Raw genomic sequence first — 17059 nt, forward strand, 5'->3', positions numbered from 1 at the left:
GGCATAAGGTTACCTTGGTCCTTTGGACCAGGTGAGGTAACAATCAGACTTTGTAATTTAGCAAACAGAAGGTCCTTTGGACCAGGTGAGCTAACAATCAGACTTTGTAATTTAGCAAACAGAAGGTCCTTTGGACCAGGTGAGCTAACAATCAGACTTTGTAATTAAGCAAACAGAAACCATTTATTAAATTATAAACTTTAATTCTTGAAGTTGTTGTCTGTACATCATTGATGATATATGTACATTTACAGTGAACAGTTTAGTACTGCACAAGAGTCTATGTCCAAACCCACATAACACAAAGTAAAGTTCACAAAATTCATAAAATAAACTAGATTGTTAATCATTTTCCAATAACAAGCATGTTGTCCTCGCTGAAACTGTGTTGGGGCACTTCTAGATTGAGGGGTGCTGGTCCTTTACGGATTCTTCCCGAAACGTCGTAATGTGATCCATGGCACGGACAGTAGTATCCGCCATAACTTCCTGAATTGGCTACCGGAATACATCCTGATAAAGACAGAGATATTTGTGTTATACATGTATACAAGTTAAACTTGATTAATAAGAACATAAAAAGTTCACCTTTCATTCAATTTTTTTTCCCTTATAGTCGTTTCAACTTTCTCACTATCTCAACTTTAAATAAACTGCCATATAAATGCTTTATCTGAATTTTCACTTTGTTTTTGTTAATGTTGGTTTTCAATTGGTAATTTTTAACAAGGCAAATGATTATAAAAAGATGTCTACCTAAATGTGTGCAAATCCCAATGACAACAAGCCAGTCCTCCTTTTGTGTTCGGTCTGCATCATGTTGTGGATCGCGAAGTTCGGCCAAGTTGACACTCCTTTCTGCCTCCGATTCTGCTGGTGTTCGGTGGCGTACAAAGATTGGCTTGGAGCGCCACTTCACAGTAGTGCTCTTGCCCTCAGGAATTTCTGCGAGGTTCACTTCAACGGTTGCCATGGCAATTGTATCTTTAGCTGGTGCAACGTATCCTACCAGTGATCTGACCATATGCTTGGCTATATATACGGTTCCAACAGTGCCAACTGTAAGTAAGGCAAATCAAATTTAAAATGTGTATTCACTTGATCATAATCACAATATTTCATTCAAATATTTTCTAAAAATCATCTTAATATGTTTTAAATTTTCAAAATAAAAAAAGTCATTAGGATTAATTTTCTACATAATTAGGGTTTTTAATGTCTCCACCGACACATTCCACATTTTTTAATTCATTACGCTTGAAAAGCCTTTGAGACGTGAAAAGAAACGTGCACAAATTTCCTATCTTCTTGAGCAAAGGTGAAATAAAACTTACTAGATATTGGATTCAGATGCTGGAAAAACTATTCATTGACCAAAAAAACCTGATTATCCTCCCAGTACTTCTAAAGAAATAGTGACAAACTTCAACTGTCAAAATCCAGCCATTTCATTTTCCCAATTTGTCTCAAATTTTATGGGCACAGCTAGCTTACGGACCAAGGGGCACCTACATATCAAGTTGCAGAAATATTGTTTCACTGCAATACCGGTCAAGAAATAGCTATAAGTTTTACGGACAGATGAGAGGTCACAGATATAAAGTGATTAAATTAGTCCACCTTCGGATGTGTTCTTATCTCCAGTTAGCCAACGATGATCTGCCAGGGTTAGAAACTAACTTTTTCAATATATTAGTCCAAAGGACTAGTAAAATTTTTAGGTACTAGTCCTGTGGTATTGTGACTAGTCCTGAGGGCTTCAGCGTCAGCTGAAACACTAAGTGACGAACAACAAATCGCGAAGTGATGGGTCGGCGGGCATGTGCAGAAGGGGGGACGGGGGTATGGGGGGTCTCTCCCAGTAAAAAATTGATATCTAAATGCTCTAATATGAGTTTTGGTGTATCCTGAGTGAAAACTTTGTACAATTTTCTCTTCTTGAGTATAATATAAGTTATAGATTAGAATACAAAAAAAAAACAAAATAAAAAACTCAACTAGTCCACAGGACTAATAAACAGAGCATATTTACTAGTCCTTCAGAATTTTTACTAGTCTTGGACTAACGGACTAGTGTTAGTGTCGAACCCTGTCTGCCCTTTAATACTAAATAATGAAGTTCCATTACATTACAGACAGCTGATTTTGTTACTACACCAAGTTGTCTTAAATGGAATCACGACAAATACAATACAGATCTACGCAAAACAACCACACTTCCATTTTTACACCATTGATTCTAAGAAGCTGAAAAGCTTACAATGATGTCCTAAGAACAAATCTTAACAAGATAAAGAAACTGACTAACCTTAACTGTGATTTCTTTACCGATATGATATCTCAAAATAACATTTCTTTCACTTCAATGACAAAACCATTACAAAATGAAATACCTGCTGTTGTCACATAGGTGAACATCTTCCTTGAATCTCTTGAGTCCTTCGATGAAACAATGGGACTAGTCGTACTATCACGTCTGTACGATCCAAAGTCGGGTGAGCCCATGTCTGTGTGAGCCATCCTGATTGGTACTGTACCTGTAAACAATAATTACAATACTGTAAACAAATAAATAACATGTAGTACATTTATAATATTTTATTTTCATTTACAGAATTACACTCACTGCTGTAGTACATCTATAGTATAATATTTTATTTTCATTTACAGAATTACACTCACTGCTGTCCAATGTCCATTCCTGTCTTATTTCTAGCATTCATTCCATTTATATGATCAGGGCATCCAGTAGAGTGTATGTTTTTGACTCCCCAAAATGAGATATGACTCTTTGAAGTGAAAGGACATATATGTCTATTTGACCTTTCAGATTTCTGAGAAATAGTGAATTTGACGTCTGAAATTCCTAAAAATTAAGGGTCAATCGGATGCCCTGCTTCATATTTTCATCTAGTGATTATGAACACGAAACGAACAAGGCTCTCATTTCAACGAAAGTATCCTTGATAGCTGTATAGACCAATTTCAAATTTATCCAAATTATTATAATATTTACATACAATATAAAAGCAATGCCATTTCAAAAAAATCAAGGAACCTTATAGTGAAATTCCAGTCTTTGCCTAGAAGAGATATATATGTATTCATATACATGTACCTTGTACCCTGCCTACACTACGCTCCAGTGTAGACCATCTATCAGAAATCACCTGTCAGTCATCCAGAACTATGTTGTGGCAGCTATTCTTCCCGGGGCTTTTTTGGGGTCGTTATATTAATGGGCCCCATTCCCAATTGAAATTGTTTCATTTTAAAGCCAATTCCCAAAATTTGCAGTTTACTCCTGAAAAAATCTTCCCCAATTCACCAATTTTCTTCCCAAAATTAGACAAAACGGACCCTTTCCAAACCGATGAGAAAAAGCCCAGACAGCTTCCCACTTTTTAGACTGTAAGTATTATGCCTTTTCCAACCTTGTATTTTGAAGATTATAATTCTACAGCCAAACCAAAGCTGGTCAATTTACAGTGGACTCTGTCTAAACTGGACACCTTTCGGACCACATATTAAAGTCGGTTTGTAGAGATTTCCGGATCGTAGAGATTCTGCTTTTATATCGTTGTTGAAGACAAAAAAATTTAATAAAAGATATATTATAAAAAAGATGCCATTGTGAATTATTCATGCATATTATTATATACAAACTTTGAATGGAATAACATAATTTAATTCAACACTGGTAATATCATTACTAATATGACACTATGTGTACGTTACATCGGTTGAAAACAGTCAGTGATTGTTTTTGTTTAAGGCGGCCTTCAACTGAGTCCAAACAATCAACCGATCTGACACTTTCTACATGTGCAGATTCCCAATCTGAGGAATTATAGACTCAATTTCTACTTGGTCCAAATCTTCTTATCAAAGTGGTCATTTTAATTAATAATTGTACTGTAAATCAATTTTCTTACATAAAACTTATTTGTGCTTTGGTTGAATTACCTCTTACATATGTAATGTGTGCACTATCTTTTTATTTCGTTATTATTTAACGGATTTTCAGACACTTTTACGTCCTTTGATCTGTCTGATAAAAAAATTAATTAGATGCCGAGATGGTATGATAAAAATGCACGAAACTGCTGATTTAAGAAAATAAAAGCTATGGTAAAAGAAAAAACACTAAATACGCTTTGAAGAACGGTCTTTCAACTTTGTACTCAACATACTCCTATACGTATAAGAGGTCTTAGTCCGCCTGATCGCATTGGCGAATCTGCGACACGGCGCCTGTCAAAAGTAACAGTGCATTTTCATTTACTGAATAATTAAGTCCTCCAGCCTCCGCGTTGTTCAAATTTGGAAACTTCTAATTCACATATTCCTCTTTTTCGTATCACACTTGATACTTACATAAAATACAATTCCATACCTACAAATTCGTCACTTACCGCCGGTAATGCTTTTCGTCGCCCATTGCAGGTTTTTCGCCATAGACAATGTTCCTACTGAACTTGAAACGGATTCCGTTTTCTTCACAATTGCTTGCGGTTCATGATGAACAACGGTTGTAACAGCCGTCGGTTTCAAACATAAGCTCGAAACCTGTTTTACAGCCGAGGCGAATTGGTTTTTAGGAATCGCCAACATGTTTGATGTCCTTCTCGGGGACGGAAGGTGAAAGACGCTTTGCGGATGTCGTGTGAATCAGTTAATCATTTCGTTTTTAGTATTAATAAATATATGTGATATTGAAAAAACAAACTTTTATTAGTATTTCTACAATATGAAATGGAAGAGTTTACTAAATCAGTTAAAATTGTAATAAGTTAAGGATTACGACAATGCGGTATTACTCGCAGTGCATCATGGGAGCGTGCTTTTATTCAAAATGGCTTCGGATACCGAATCAGGGTCAGAGTACGAGGTATGATTTCAAATGTTTATTTTATGTGTTAATAAGCAGTTGCTGTTCGTATAAGATGTTCTGCATACAAGAAATGTTTCACTTTATTTTAACAGAAATACACATATGCATCCACTGCTTCGGTTATGGAGAAATTAATGAAATAATTTGAACCGCCAATCGCCATGTAACCGGCGATTGCCACATTGTGCCTGTTGTTCTCAACAAAATAGAAGATCATTCCTCACAATGCATCAAGTTTTGTTTAAATCAGACATGATTTTTGATAGACAGGCGTAAAGATACAGGAGCACCGAAATTGTTTTAAAAAGGCGAACCGAATCTAAGACCACAAACAAGGGAGGTCACTATATAGACAGCATGACTACAAAACATTCACGAATTAGCTCCCTTTGAAGAGTTGACAGTTAATATCTGTCGTCTGTACTAGGCACTGTCGGCAGGAGCGAAAATATTATCCCCTCTCAAAATGTCGACAATCGGACAATGATCCTTGCCAATTGTCATAAAAAACTAAGCTTCATACACTTACAACTGACATCATCTCTTCTTAAGTTTGGGTTTCACCTACACTTGAGGTCACTGTTATTTTAAATAGATTTCTGATGTCTTTGCTCTGCAGATCTAGACTTCATTGATTTTCTCCAAACATTTACTCACAAATATTATGAAAGTTTTGTTCTCAATAGTAATACGTTGGTAGTATATATATTTCCAAGTAAATATATATAATATAATCTTCATATATACAATATCTCATTCAACCGTCAATTGTTGATATTTTTTTCTAACAAAAAAAAAGCAACTTGAAACCAAGATCATTAAAACAACAACATGATAGCATATAATATTAAAGCAACCATTTTGAAATTGTCCCAAATAAAAAGGCAAAAACATTCATGGCATATATAGCTGTTCCTTCATGAAATCCAAATTCTGTTCCTTATTTCCAAGAACTGAATTATTGGTAAAATGCATTTAATGCCGCGATATGTTCTCGACCTGTTTTCATTTTCTGTACATGAAGAACTAAAAAAGTGAAAACCGTTCAAAGCTAAGGTAAAATAACTATTGTGATAGTATCAAAATAGCTTCTGGACTAATGTGATAGTAATCTTACTATCACATATAATATATATTGTGATAGCTTTTTTTGCCACAATTATATTGTCACCAATACAATGGGGTGCTCCATTCTAGCTAGATTACTCTTAATTAATCTAAGAATGATAAAAAAAAACATAGTCTTGATTGGTGAGTTGAGCCTTTATCTTACATTACTGTGATTCAGTATATATGCTTTTCTTATTTTCATAGGTTGTAAAGGTCTTGCAACAGAGGCGCAGACGAGGCATAACAGAATATCTGGTACGATGGAGTGGCTTTGGACCGCAGGAAGATTCTTGGGAACAAGAGAATAAATTGAGTAATTGTGCCACACTTATTCAAGATTTCGTGAAATCAAGCTTGGTATGTTGCATGATTTTGTGTGTATAATGGCATGTCATAGCACAATCATTTACAAATTATAGTGAAAAAAACTTGTTTCTTCAATAAACTTAAAGTATATGTAAAATGCCAAGGGAGGGGGGATTAAAAATCAGAAAAATTCAGGGTAGGTGTATTCAGGAAATTTATTGTTTATCTTTTTATCAGATTTGATTTAGGTTGCATAGAGATTCTTGCCAATAACATTTTCTTTCCTGAAATATGGATGAAAAAAACATTTTAAGGGAAGACAAATCCTGCATAGATCTCTTCCAGATGACTTAAGATCAGATGTTGGGGGGGGGGGGGGGGGGGGGGGGGGGGTAACAGGGGTTTTAAAAGGCCTCATGTACAGGTTCCTGGCAGGTCAAGTGCACTACAACATGAATGGGGTCCATCCCCAAGTCAGTGGAATATATAGGCTTTGAAAGATGACTTCCTACAGTTTAGTATGGCTATTTGGCTTCCATGTATTTATAGTATGTAATAAATGATAGGTGATTTGGTTTCAACAAATGAATTTGTCGGGCCAAAGTATTTATTTATTAGGATTATTGGCAACATCATTGATGAAATTAGAACAATTTTTCATGGGATGTGGAAATGAACCAGTCATTTTGGGATGTTTTACTAGCTTGTAGGGGGATTTTTAATTTAATGCCAGGGGAAAACTACTCCACAGAGGGAATTTACCCTTGTACAGTAAAGATATTGGGCTGGTCATTAAATGTTTTCAAACTTGTTTGTAGACACCTGCTAAAAAAACAACAAAAAAGAGAACTTCAAGGTCACGATCTTCATCACGGTCGAGGTCAAGATCCAGGTCACGATCAAGAGCAAGAACATCATCAAAGAGCCGGAAATCTCCTTCAAGGAAAAAGGTTGCCACTCCAGCCAAGGAAACAACTGTGAGCGTAAGGCAGACAAGGAGGTCGACTGCAGGTGCTAGTGTTGTACAGGAAACAACCACTTCAAGTTCTACAACCACTTCAAGTTCTACAACCACTGTATGTTCAGTTGTTTTTTTTGGTGTTTTTTTTTTTTTCAAACTTGGGCTTAACTATATATAGAATTACAATATTAAAATAACAATGCATGAAACATGCAGATACTTCTTTTTTTTTTAAAGGAATTATATAAATACAGTTGTTACACACTTCCAAGTTATTTAATTGAATATAAAGTTTAATATATTGTCTATGTCTTGTAAACTTGTATATATATATATATATGTGTGTGTGTGTGTGTGTGTGTGAAAAACATGTTTAGGTAAGAAAGGAAGATTTGGCCTACCTAGTCAGAGAAGGGGAAACAAGCAATATTTTAGGGATCATGGCCTTAAGCTTACCGGTCTTCTTTGTGGTTTTGAGATTTGTGCTTTACAGACGAGTCACTTCTTACCGTGATTAAAGTCAGAGTTAATGATGTGTGAAATTCTTATTACAGAAAGTGGTGGAAGACCTGAAACCTCTAAACAGTGTCGATGAGGATGTCAAAACGACAGTAGTAAAAGAAACCTGGACATCAAAATCCTTGCAGACAAAGTCCACAAGTGATCGTAAACCAGCATGGCAGCCTCAGCTTCCTGAGTTCGTCCGACTGAACACGTCTGACGTCCCTGTTATGATCATATTCTCCTGTATAACCATCATCACACTATGTTTTCTGCTGGAAAAATATGTGGAGTAAGTGAGATTTTGTTTTTTGCCAATTTGAAGAATTGTGGCCTTGATATCTATTTACTTGCCATTCTTTTTTCATTGTGATGACTATGGCCTGCAGTATGGGACTTATTTCATTTTATTCTTCAAATTACGCTTGTTTGTAAATGCTGCCTACATTTAATCAAGTTTGTTCTGATAAAACTGCAGTTTCGGCCAATTTTTATAAAACATGTTATGGAAATTTAGCACAATGCAAACTAGATTTATCCCATAACTATGCTTGTAAACTGATATGGCGTGTGCACATGATAATCTTCCAGTTAAATACGTACATTCCTCAGAGCTCTAGCTCAGTTCCCAAAATATTTGTTGAAATACATCGATCATCGTATCTTGAATGAATAAATCTCAGGACAACCATTTAATTCACAGTAGTGTCATCTTTGAATATTTGACCGTTGTCACTTAAACAAGTGATCTGTAGATAGAACACAGACACAAGGATTATCAAACTAAAACTACATTTTGTTAAGTTAAATTATTTACAAGTAAAGTAATCGATGAGAATTGTGCATCTAAAATTGATAATAAAATTTTCTTCATTTTGAACTATATTTTGTCGCATAGTGATTTCTTTCACAGAATTTAGTTGCTACGTTGGGAGAATTTGAACTCAAGCTTATATTAGTAAGTAAAGAAGTTATGGGATAAACAAGTTCCCCGACTCGTGATGGTTGTTTATCATGTTTATTTAACTCTCGTTAATTAATTTTCAAATTAAGGATAAACACCCCCTAGCCTAAAGCTTGTATCTTTTCTAAATTTGAAAATTAATTAATTCAAGGTAGATAATTATTATAAACAATTATCAATTGTTGGGGAACCTCTTCCACCGCAATGACTAAAAACTAACCTTTTTGCCAGCTAATTTTACCCGATATATTGATGTTTCAGCTTTGAGGCTGTGTGGAACAGTCTAGCCGCATGGTGTGCTGCAATCACTGCACAACTTGATCGTTTACGACCGGGAGACGAGAAGGTTAGCCAAGCAAAAAGCGTTTGAAAACCCCCACTGACAGTTTTCTGCCATTATCCCTCCTCACCAGGAATTGTACAGAATGAATGCAATAGGCAGCATTTCTCTCCTCCAACTTAATGTGGCCATGCCCAAGTGCCATGGAGAGAGACCAAGCATTGTATAAAGTTGTCGTGACAGAATATGTAATGCACAAGCTAACCATACACATTATTATCCAACATACCTAGTATTTTTAACCTTATGTTGTTATTTTAATCAAATGTATTGTTTACTGACAAGTATTAGGTAGAGCTACTTTATCCTCTTACAAAAGTTCTGAAATATACCGGTAAAGTTATCAGTTTTTTAAAAAAAATCCTTTTTTTTTTCTCTTTCCTTTTTTGTGCCATGTGCTAAATTTAAATTTGTTAATGTGAATGTCATCCCTATAAATTTGTTTGTAAAATGTTTTGTTTTATGACTGGTACATTGTGCTTTGTGACTTATATGTTGATGGTGTAACTTCATGGTTGTAAGTTGGTGATAAATTCAGGGACTAGGCTCCAAGGAGATAGCTTACAATATTCTCCACAATCAGCTGCTGACTGGCTGGTCCATTGTATATAATACATCTCTAAATGGTAAAACAAATGCTTAAAGATTCTTTTCCTAAATTTGTATCTGAAACATAGGTAGTAGGTATACAAGGATTGCAATTTCACATGTCAATAAGTCTGAAGGAGTAATCTGTAATAAATAAAAAAAAAAATATATACAGTTGATGGTGCATTATAAAATGAACGTGATGTAATAAGCAGATTTTGGTTTAATATGATTACGGATTAAGGTTGATAAATGAACTATGAATCAACTCAATGTAATGTGTTCTGATCTAGCGTGGCTGAGAAATGCAGGAAGATATATAGGGACCAAAGGACAATTTTTTTTATCACTGACCGAATGAAATCAGTGGTGTTGTCTAAACAAAACAAATAGATATATTACCAAGATTATTTCTTGATTAGAGCTTTTCTACAGTCCTGGTGTGGTTGTGTTGAAAAAATTGACATATTCTCTAATCTCTATTAAACGGGTATAACACATACCTCCAAACTGCTTTAGGCTATCGCTTTTGTAGACACTGATCATGAAAGTGGAAATTCTTCTCCTGTAGATGCAGCTTTCAAATTCTGTTGCCAAGTCCAATCAAATGTACACAAAGTCTCTAGTCACCTATCTTTTTACTTATAAATGGAAGAATTCAATATTCATTCTAAGTGTCCATGTGAAAATTGCAGCATATGAAGATATTGACGTGTTTTACTATGAAATCATTTTTTACAACTATTACTCAGCATCATCTCTTTGTGCTATCGTTAGCGTTAGACTATGTGTAACCATTTAATCTCATTTGTGTAGGCCCCCACCGATTTATAGCTTTGTACACGTGAAATGATTTCATTACTGAAGTGGGGAAAAAACGTTATATCATTGTTCTTTCCAGAAACAATTGTTTTTTCCTATTCGTGTAGCTTACAAGTATATTGATGATTTAAGCTGTGAAATATCAAATTGATGTTGCATTAGCGTTTTTCTTCTTTAAACTTGTTCATACTGGTAATTAAAAATGGCAGCTTCAATATTGAATTTTAACTTAAGCCGGGATGTAGTTTTAATATCGGTGTGTAGTTCAAATTGGCTTTCATAATTACCAGTGATTAAAGCATTGGCTTTCCTAGAAATTTCTCATGGCTGGTGGTGACATTGTAAGTGGAAATGGTTTTGGCTCCAAACAATTTTCCTGTTAGAATCTAAATAGGTTTTTTTATGCATCCCAGATTTGCTTGATGAATTGTTGAAATTCATAAGAAGTTTTTCTTTTTTCATTTCATAATATTTTATTGTTCAGATCTTAGTTCAGAATTAGAACTCTCCTCACATTCAAAGTGGTTAGCGTGCACTGTGCTTTAAAATAGTGAATGTGATGGGGAAAATACAAAATATTGAAAGTACAGACGTTTAATGTCTAGTTTTTGATTGTAGACAACGATTTACCTGTTTGATTTTCTATGATAAGCTGCGATATGATGCTTTTACAGTTTACCCCGATTGTTATCCGATAGGCAGCATTGTAATGGCCACAAATTTGTGGAGACAAAATTTATTTTTTTTAATTTTGGTTTTTAGATGATTTGTTGGAATATTATAGAAACTATTACAAAACCTGTTTGAGATCCTTTATTTACAGAATATTTGATATTGAAATTATCATATTCATTGATCCATGACTAGTCTTTGTGTGACACTCGTTCAACCATTCCAAATTTTGTAAGGATCGGGATGAAACATTGTAGGTTTCGCTTCAGGAAAATCATGTTCTACTGTTATGTCATTGTCATCTGTTTGTCATTGAAATGTACCTTGTACGATATATATTTTTACCATTTTCCCTAAAGATTGGAAAGCAATTTTACAGCAAATGTTTTAAAAGAAACTTCGCAATAAAATACAGACTGAAAAAATTTGTATAGTTTTATTTTGTTTGAAAAAATTTGTATAGTTTTATTTTGTTTCTGTATGCTGTGATCTGACTTTGGATGCTAGGATGGTCTTCAGCTCTAGAAAAATGCAGAAAGCAGGTTGAGACACCAGCTGTGACATGAAATATTACCGTAATTACAGATGCTGAACACCTTGAAATTGTAATATTGTATACAGATTGAAGGAGAAAGATATCTTATAATTCTTATATACAGATTGTAGGAGAGGAATATCTTATATAGAGAATGTATGGCTAGTATGTTATGATACAAGGTTTATTTTGGTGCGAGACTTGAGAGTCAAGAGAAATCTTATTTAAAGTCGCATATTATAAAACAAGACGACATTAGCACTGTAGTGCTATTCTTGCGACAAACAAGTAAAATCAACATGACCACAGAACATGCATAAATTGTAACAAATTTAAATATATAGATGTATCACGGTTTCATATTATTACTAAAATAATAGTTTAATAATGGACTAGTAATTCTCACAAGCTTTAATTTGTTAAAGAATAAATTAAAACGTGATCGAAGTGTTATGTACATATAATACTAACATAGCACACAATAAAATACAAAAAGCCAAGATGACGAGATGTGTATTGTTTATCTTACAATATTAAGTTGACATTTAAAACAAATTTCCATTTTCGGTACAAGTGTCGGGGCCAGTAGCATGCTGACCAAGCTTGTTCAAATGAATATCCTAGCATACTTTCAATGTCGGGGATCAAATGTTAAATTTTGAAACAACTTCTCGTTCACCAAGAGGTCAAAGGTTATTGGGCTAGTATCATAATGGGATGAAGAGCTGCCAATGGCTTCTAAATATAGCCATGCAGTATAATTACCATACTGGTTACTATGACTACCAAGTCGGTTCAAATGAACGACATTCAGCTACTTTCAATGTCACAGCAGACTAAGCTCCATGTGTAAGCATCTTATAACCAATGCAAGTGGCACAAGTTCAGAATTTTAGGTCGGTAACAGTGCTGAAATGAAAGGAAATTTGGTTTGCCCATATGGATTACCTTGGCCTACTTTTTAAAAGTCCAATGTGTTAAAATTTTCAAACATTTGTTCCTGAATACTAAATGCCCAATATTACCATACACATAACCATCATCGAGAAGCAGAAGAAATATAATGACTTTGAGTTCTTCATCCATGAACTAAAAATAATTTGATCTCTCAACTAAGACTACACCACATAATCTGCAGAACAGGTGACCAATACAAGTCCAGTCATACATAACATTTGATAAATGTAACAAAGTCTTTCTTCTAATACGTCATGTTAAATCGAGTTTGCTTATGCAAGATGACTATGGAAGAAAGTCCATCTAGACTTGCATATATGTATAGTGTGTGGAGTAACGCACAGGTACATGGGGTCAGGAACTAAAGTTATCATGGAATTGTCTAATTTTAATTTGTAACATCATTTCATGTCTATTTATGCACCGATACAACATTGGAATCGATTATACTGTATCTTTGTACCGCATACATACCTAAGGTATACGTAAACACAGGGTGTGTTTAATTAACTGGTTTCCCGAGTGAGGTTGTTCTGGGCCATAGGTTCCTGACACATAAGTAAGGTAAATAATATATATATTTATGTGTTAACATATTATTTTCCTATTTTTTGCGTCTGGAATTTATGGTCCTGATCATGACATTATTTTTTAGTGTCAAGGACACTGGATTTTAACTTTGGATGTTAAGTTCCTAGACTAGAGGCAGGGGCGGATCCAGGATTCTATGTTAGGGGGGCAAGAGACAAATAATTCAGGCGAGGGGTCTGGGGCCCGCAGAAGCTATCCAAGAAATGGTGCAAAATCCTGCATTCTGAGAAAGTGATATATGGTATACATGTATATGTATAATCTATATTTTCAGTGTGTTTTTTGTGTTTTATTTTCATTTTTTTAATCTGATTGTTTTCTCCCTCATGATAAACTAAAATAAAGATGAACGTAACAAAGGAAACAAGGCGGGGGTCTGGGGGCCGCCCAGGTCCCAAGATAGAAGCTCTCGACAAAATGGTGTACGTATTGTCATACAATTCTGGGAGTTTCTGGGCCATTTCTGGAACATTAAAGAAAATAAAGCGGGGATCTCGGAGCAGCCCAAGACCAATTGGTTTTAAAATGGAGCTAATAAAACGATATCTGTTTTGATTATTTTTAAAGGTGTTTATGTCCACAAAAACTTCCAAAAATGCAGAGTTTTCAGATTACATAGAACACACAAGATCGTTTTACCTCGCAATTTGTTGTCGTGCATTCTTTGTTTTAGATTTGCAAATGCTAAGGCAGCAGGATATTGTTTCGATCGTGAGTTTTCAAGGTGTCTTACTACGGGTATAAAGTGTACATGTAGGTATTCTATAGAGAGAAAGTGATAATGGAAACGACTGAAAACTGTAAGGGAGGCTGAGAAAAGAAAGATGTTTGACAGAAGAAATGAGTGAAATATTACACCCCCCCCCCCCCCCCCCCCCCCCCCCCCCCCCTCCATATTTGAAATGAAAAAAGAATCAATTCTTTACGTTATTGTTATTTTACATAAACATCACCTTTTGATTCCATTGCTTCTACACACTACCTGTTGAAATCGACAAACTTTAGCCATTGTCTTCAAAATGATACCTATTCCATACTCTCTCTATTTAAGAAATAATTAACGATGATTCGTGTATTGTTGCAGGATATACAACGAGGACGAGTATATTTTGCACTTAATTAATAACGAAGGCCGCAGGCCTGAGTTATTAATTAAAACTGCAAAATATCCTCGTCCTCGTTCTATATCCTGCAACAATACACGAGTCAAAGTTGATTATTTCTATTCTACCATGTACTGTTTAGTTCTGAGATCGACCTCTTTCTAATAGTAAAACAGCAAGGAAACCCCGAGAAAACCTTGTAATTTATTTCTTGAGTATTGCATTATTTGTTGATGAAATATACAGGCAATACAGTACTACGATCAAGAGCATCTATCATATGGCATTGATTTTGAATATTTAAAAAAAAATGGATAAAAAAAAAAAGAAAAAGAAAAAGGGGGGCCTCCGTAGGATTCGAACTCGCGTCGTGATAAAAAATTATTGAAAGACTAACCCATTAGCCCACTCGGCTATAGTAACCTTTTATAAAACGGGTGAATATTAGGTATATAAAATTGTAACAGCTGTGACTCACGAGCGTGTATTATTGTCACGAGCGTGGGTTATTGGAAAATAATACATGATTTTAAACCAATCAAAACTAGCGTTGCATAGCAAACATGGTAGAATGTTATATATATATGTACACATGACATTATCAAATAGCAACTTATCAATTAATTCGTGAAATAAAACAGTAAATAAGTCAACGCAAAAATGGAAGAATGCTTCAAAATTGGAAACGAATATAAAAACAGTACTGACATCGTCACCATTATCATCTCTACACCAGAGGACATGCTATATAATATGTTCCGTCTCCGTAAACACTAATGTCATTTTTTCTCTTGAATCTTATTTTTTTAAGTTCCGATTTAAAAACAAATTCTCTATCCTTTCTTTCTTTCTTTCTTTCTTTGTAATAATGGTTATCTCAATTTCTGTTTTCTCTCTTTCTTTCCTCTTTTATCCTTGACAGACACCCTGTTCTTTTCAACATCTGGATGGTACGTGTGTAGTTTAAGGACCTATTGTATGACAGGTGGAAAACTAGTCACTATATTCATGGATATCCATAAATAATTCTTCTAGTCATCCATAATTAATTATAATATCCATAACTCGATTTATGGATATTTACAACATACATGTACGTATTTCTTGACATTCATGTTCAACTTGATTTTAACCATATTTAGTTTATGAATGAAAAGAAATGATTTACGGAAAAATTAATTCTGGATATCCACAAATGAGTCGAACTATGGATATCCATAACTAGAAACTTTTTTCGGCATAGCCGTATAATATTCTTTTGGCCCCGGATATGACGCGACAGGTAGCGTTACTGGTCAAGATGAAGTATGTGATTGGTCAATGTAGCGGTAAATGCAAAATGCAGATATGCACAAAGATAAGATTGAATGCAAGCTGAATAAGTGCATGAATCTTTTCAAATGACACAATAATAAATAATTACATATTCCTGATTCAAATGCAGTCTTAGTATCACCAAAAATGATTCAAACTGATATATTTTTGTTATCCGTGTTGAAACGCGTTAGATCGTTAACTTCATTTCACCAGCAGTTTTACATTATAACCACAAGCATTAAAACTATGCCGTTTATCTTTTTAAAAAGATATTTTTTGTTTCATATTTGGCTTGCCATACCATTGTATATAAGCTGTGCTTAATTATATTGAACACTTGATCACTATATATATACACGCCTTTCGGCATATATGTCGGACGGTTTTCTGGATTTTTCTTGCCGAAAATTAATTACTTCACGTCCAGTTTCCAAATTTTGGCAGACAAATAAATGGAACGCCAAATTAATTGAACCTATCTTCAATTATTTGAAGATAGGTTCAATGAATTGAAGATAGGTTCAATGAATTGAAGATAGGTTCAATTAGTCTTATTTAAACCAATCTCTAATAGAATTGTACATATCTTCAATTAAATTGAACCTATTTTTAATTTAATTGTGCCTATCTCTAATTGAATTGAACCTATATCTAATTGAATTGAAACTTTCTTCAATTATTTGAAGATTGGTTCAATTAATTGAATATATGTTAATTTGGCGTTACATACAAATATAATCCATATTTGTTTATCTCAAAACAAACAGAAAAAAGTGCCGAATTTTTACACATTTTACCTCCCGTCTTCCAAGAAGTAAAATCCCCACATGTACGGACTTAAATTGCCCTACAAAAGGCCTACTTTTTTTTATCCGATCAAAAATTACAACATACACATATACAAAAAACGTCCGTTACCCAACGTGACCAGTTTATCAATTATGAACACTGTCTCCTTTCAAATGTGCCATTTGAATTTGGATTTTTGATCAGAAAATCAAAATGGTCGACATTAAAAATTCTGTGCACGTGGGCCGTTGTGATGGCCAAGTGGTCATCGGTATATTGAGGTTTTTGACGGTGTAATTTACTTTTGAATGATTGATAAAAATATGAGTTATCAAGTCTTACTGATTTCTGATGTTTTATCGGGCTTTCAAGTAAACCATCATGCAGAAAGGCCGTTTTCGAATTAAGGTCTTACAAGTAATCAGAGACCTATATACTAAAATTACTATTAATCTAGGTCTCTGAAGTAATTGAACATACTCTGAAGATTCAAGAAACCTTATTTACTCTATGATATCATCCTCGACAATTTCATCATACTAGAGGGAAATTAAGTTGTGAATTTGCTGAAATAGTTTCTTTCGTTCGTTTAAAAATGAAACAGGAATT

The 17059-nt window shown here is 34.4% G+C and overlaps 2 protein-coding genes across 3 annotated transcripts; one reads left to right on the forward strand and one right to left on the reverse strand.

The window, feature by feature from the left end:
- Positions 1-182: 182 nt before the first annotated feature.
- LOC117337373 (cytochrome b-c1 complex subunit Rieske, mitochondrial-like) lies at positions 183-4663 on the reverse strand. Its single transcript, XM_033898341.1, has 4 exons — positions 4416-4663; positions 2394-2537; positions 757-1059; positions 183-513 (listed from the first exon to the last, which is right to left on the reverse strand). Exons 1-4 carry the CDS (start codon positions 4612-4614, stop codon positions 347-349), a joined length of 813 nt encoding a protein of 270 aa, XP_033754232.1. The 5' UTR covers positions 4615-4663; the 3' UTR covers positions 183-346.
- A 177-nt stretch (positions 4664-4840) lies between these two features.
- Positions 4841-11587, forward strand: LOC117337416 (testis-specific chromodomain protein Y 2-like). Of its 2 annotated transcripts, none has more exons than XM_033898393.1 (5): positions 4841-4891; positions 6209-6361; positions 7129-7386; positions 7826-8064; positions 8998-11587. In XM_033898393.1, exons 1-5 carry the CDS (start codon positions 4856-4858, stop codon positions 9104-9106), a joined length of 795 nt encoding a protein of 264 aa, XP_033754284.1. In that variant the 5' UTR covers positions 4841-4855; the 3' UTR covers positions 9107-11587. The 2 variants fall into 2 exon arrangements, with proteins under 2 accessions (XP_033754284.1, XP_033754285.1); XM_033898394.1 differs by having other exon boundaries at positions 7129-7368.
- Positions 11588-17059: the final 5472 nt, after the last annotated feature.

Source organism: Pecten maximus, chromosome 11 (assembly GCF_902652985.1).
Source record: "Pecten maximus chromosome 11, xPecMax1.1, whole genome shotgun sequence".
In the NCBI taxonomy this organism is placed as follows: domain Eukaryota; kingdom Metazoa; phylum Mollusca; class Bivalvia; order Pectinida; family Pectinidae; genus Pecten; species Pecten maximus.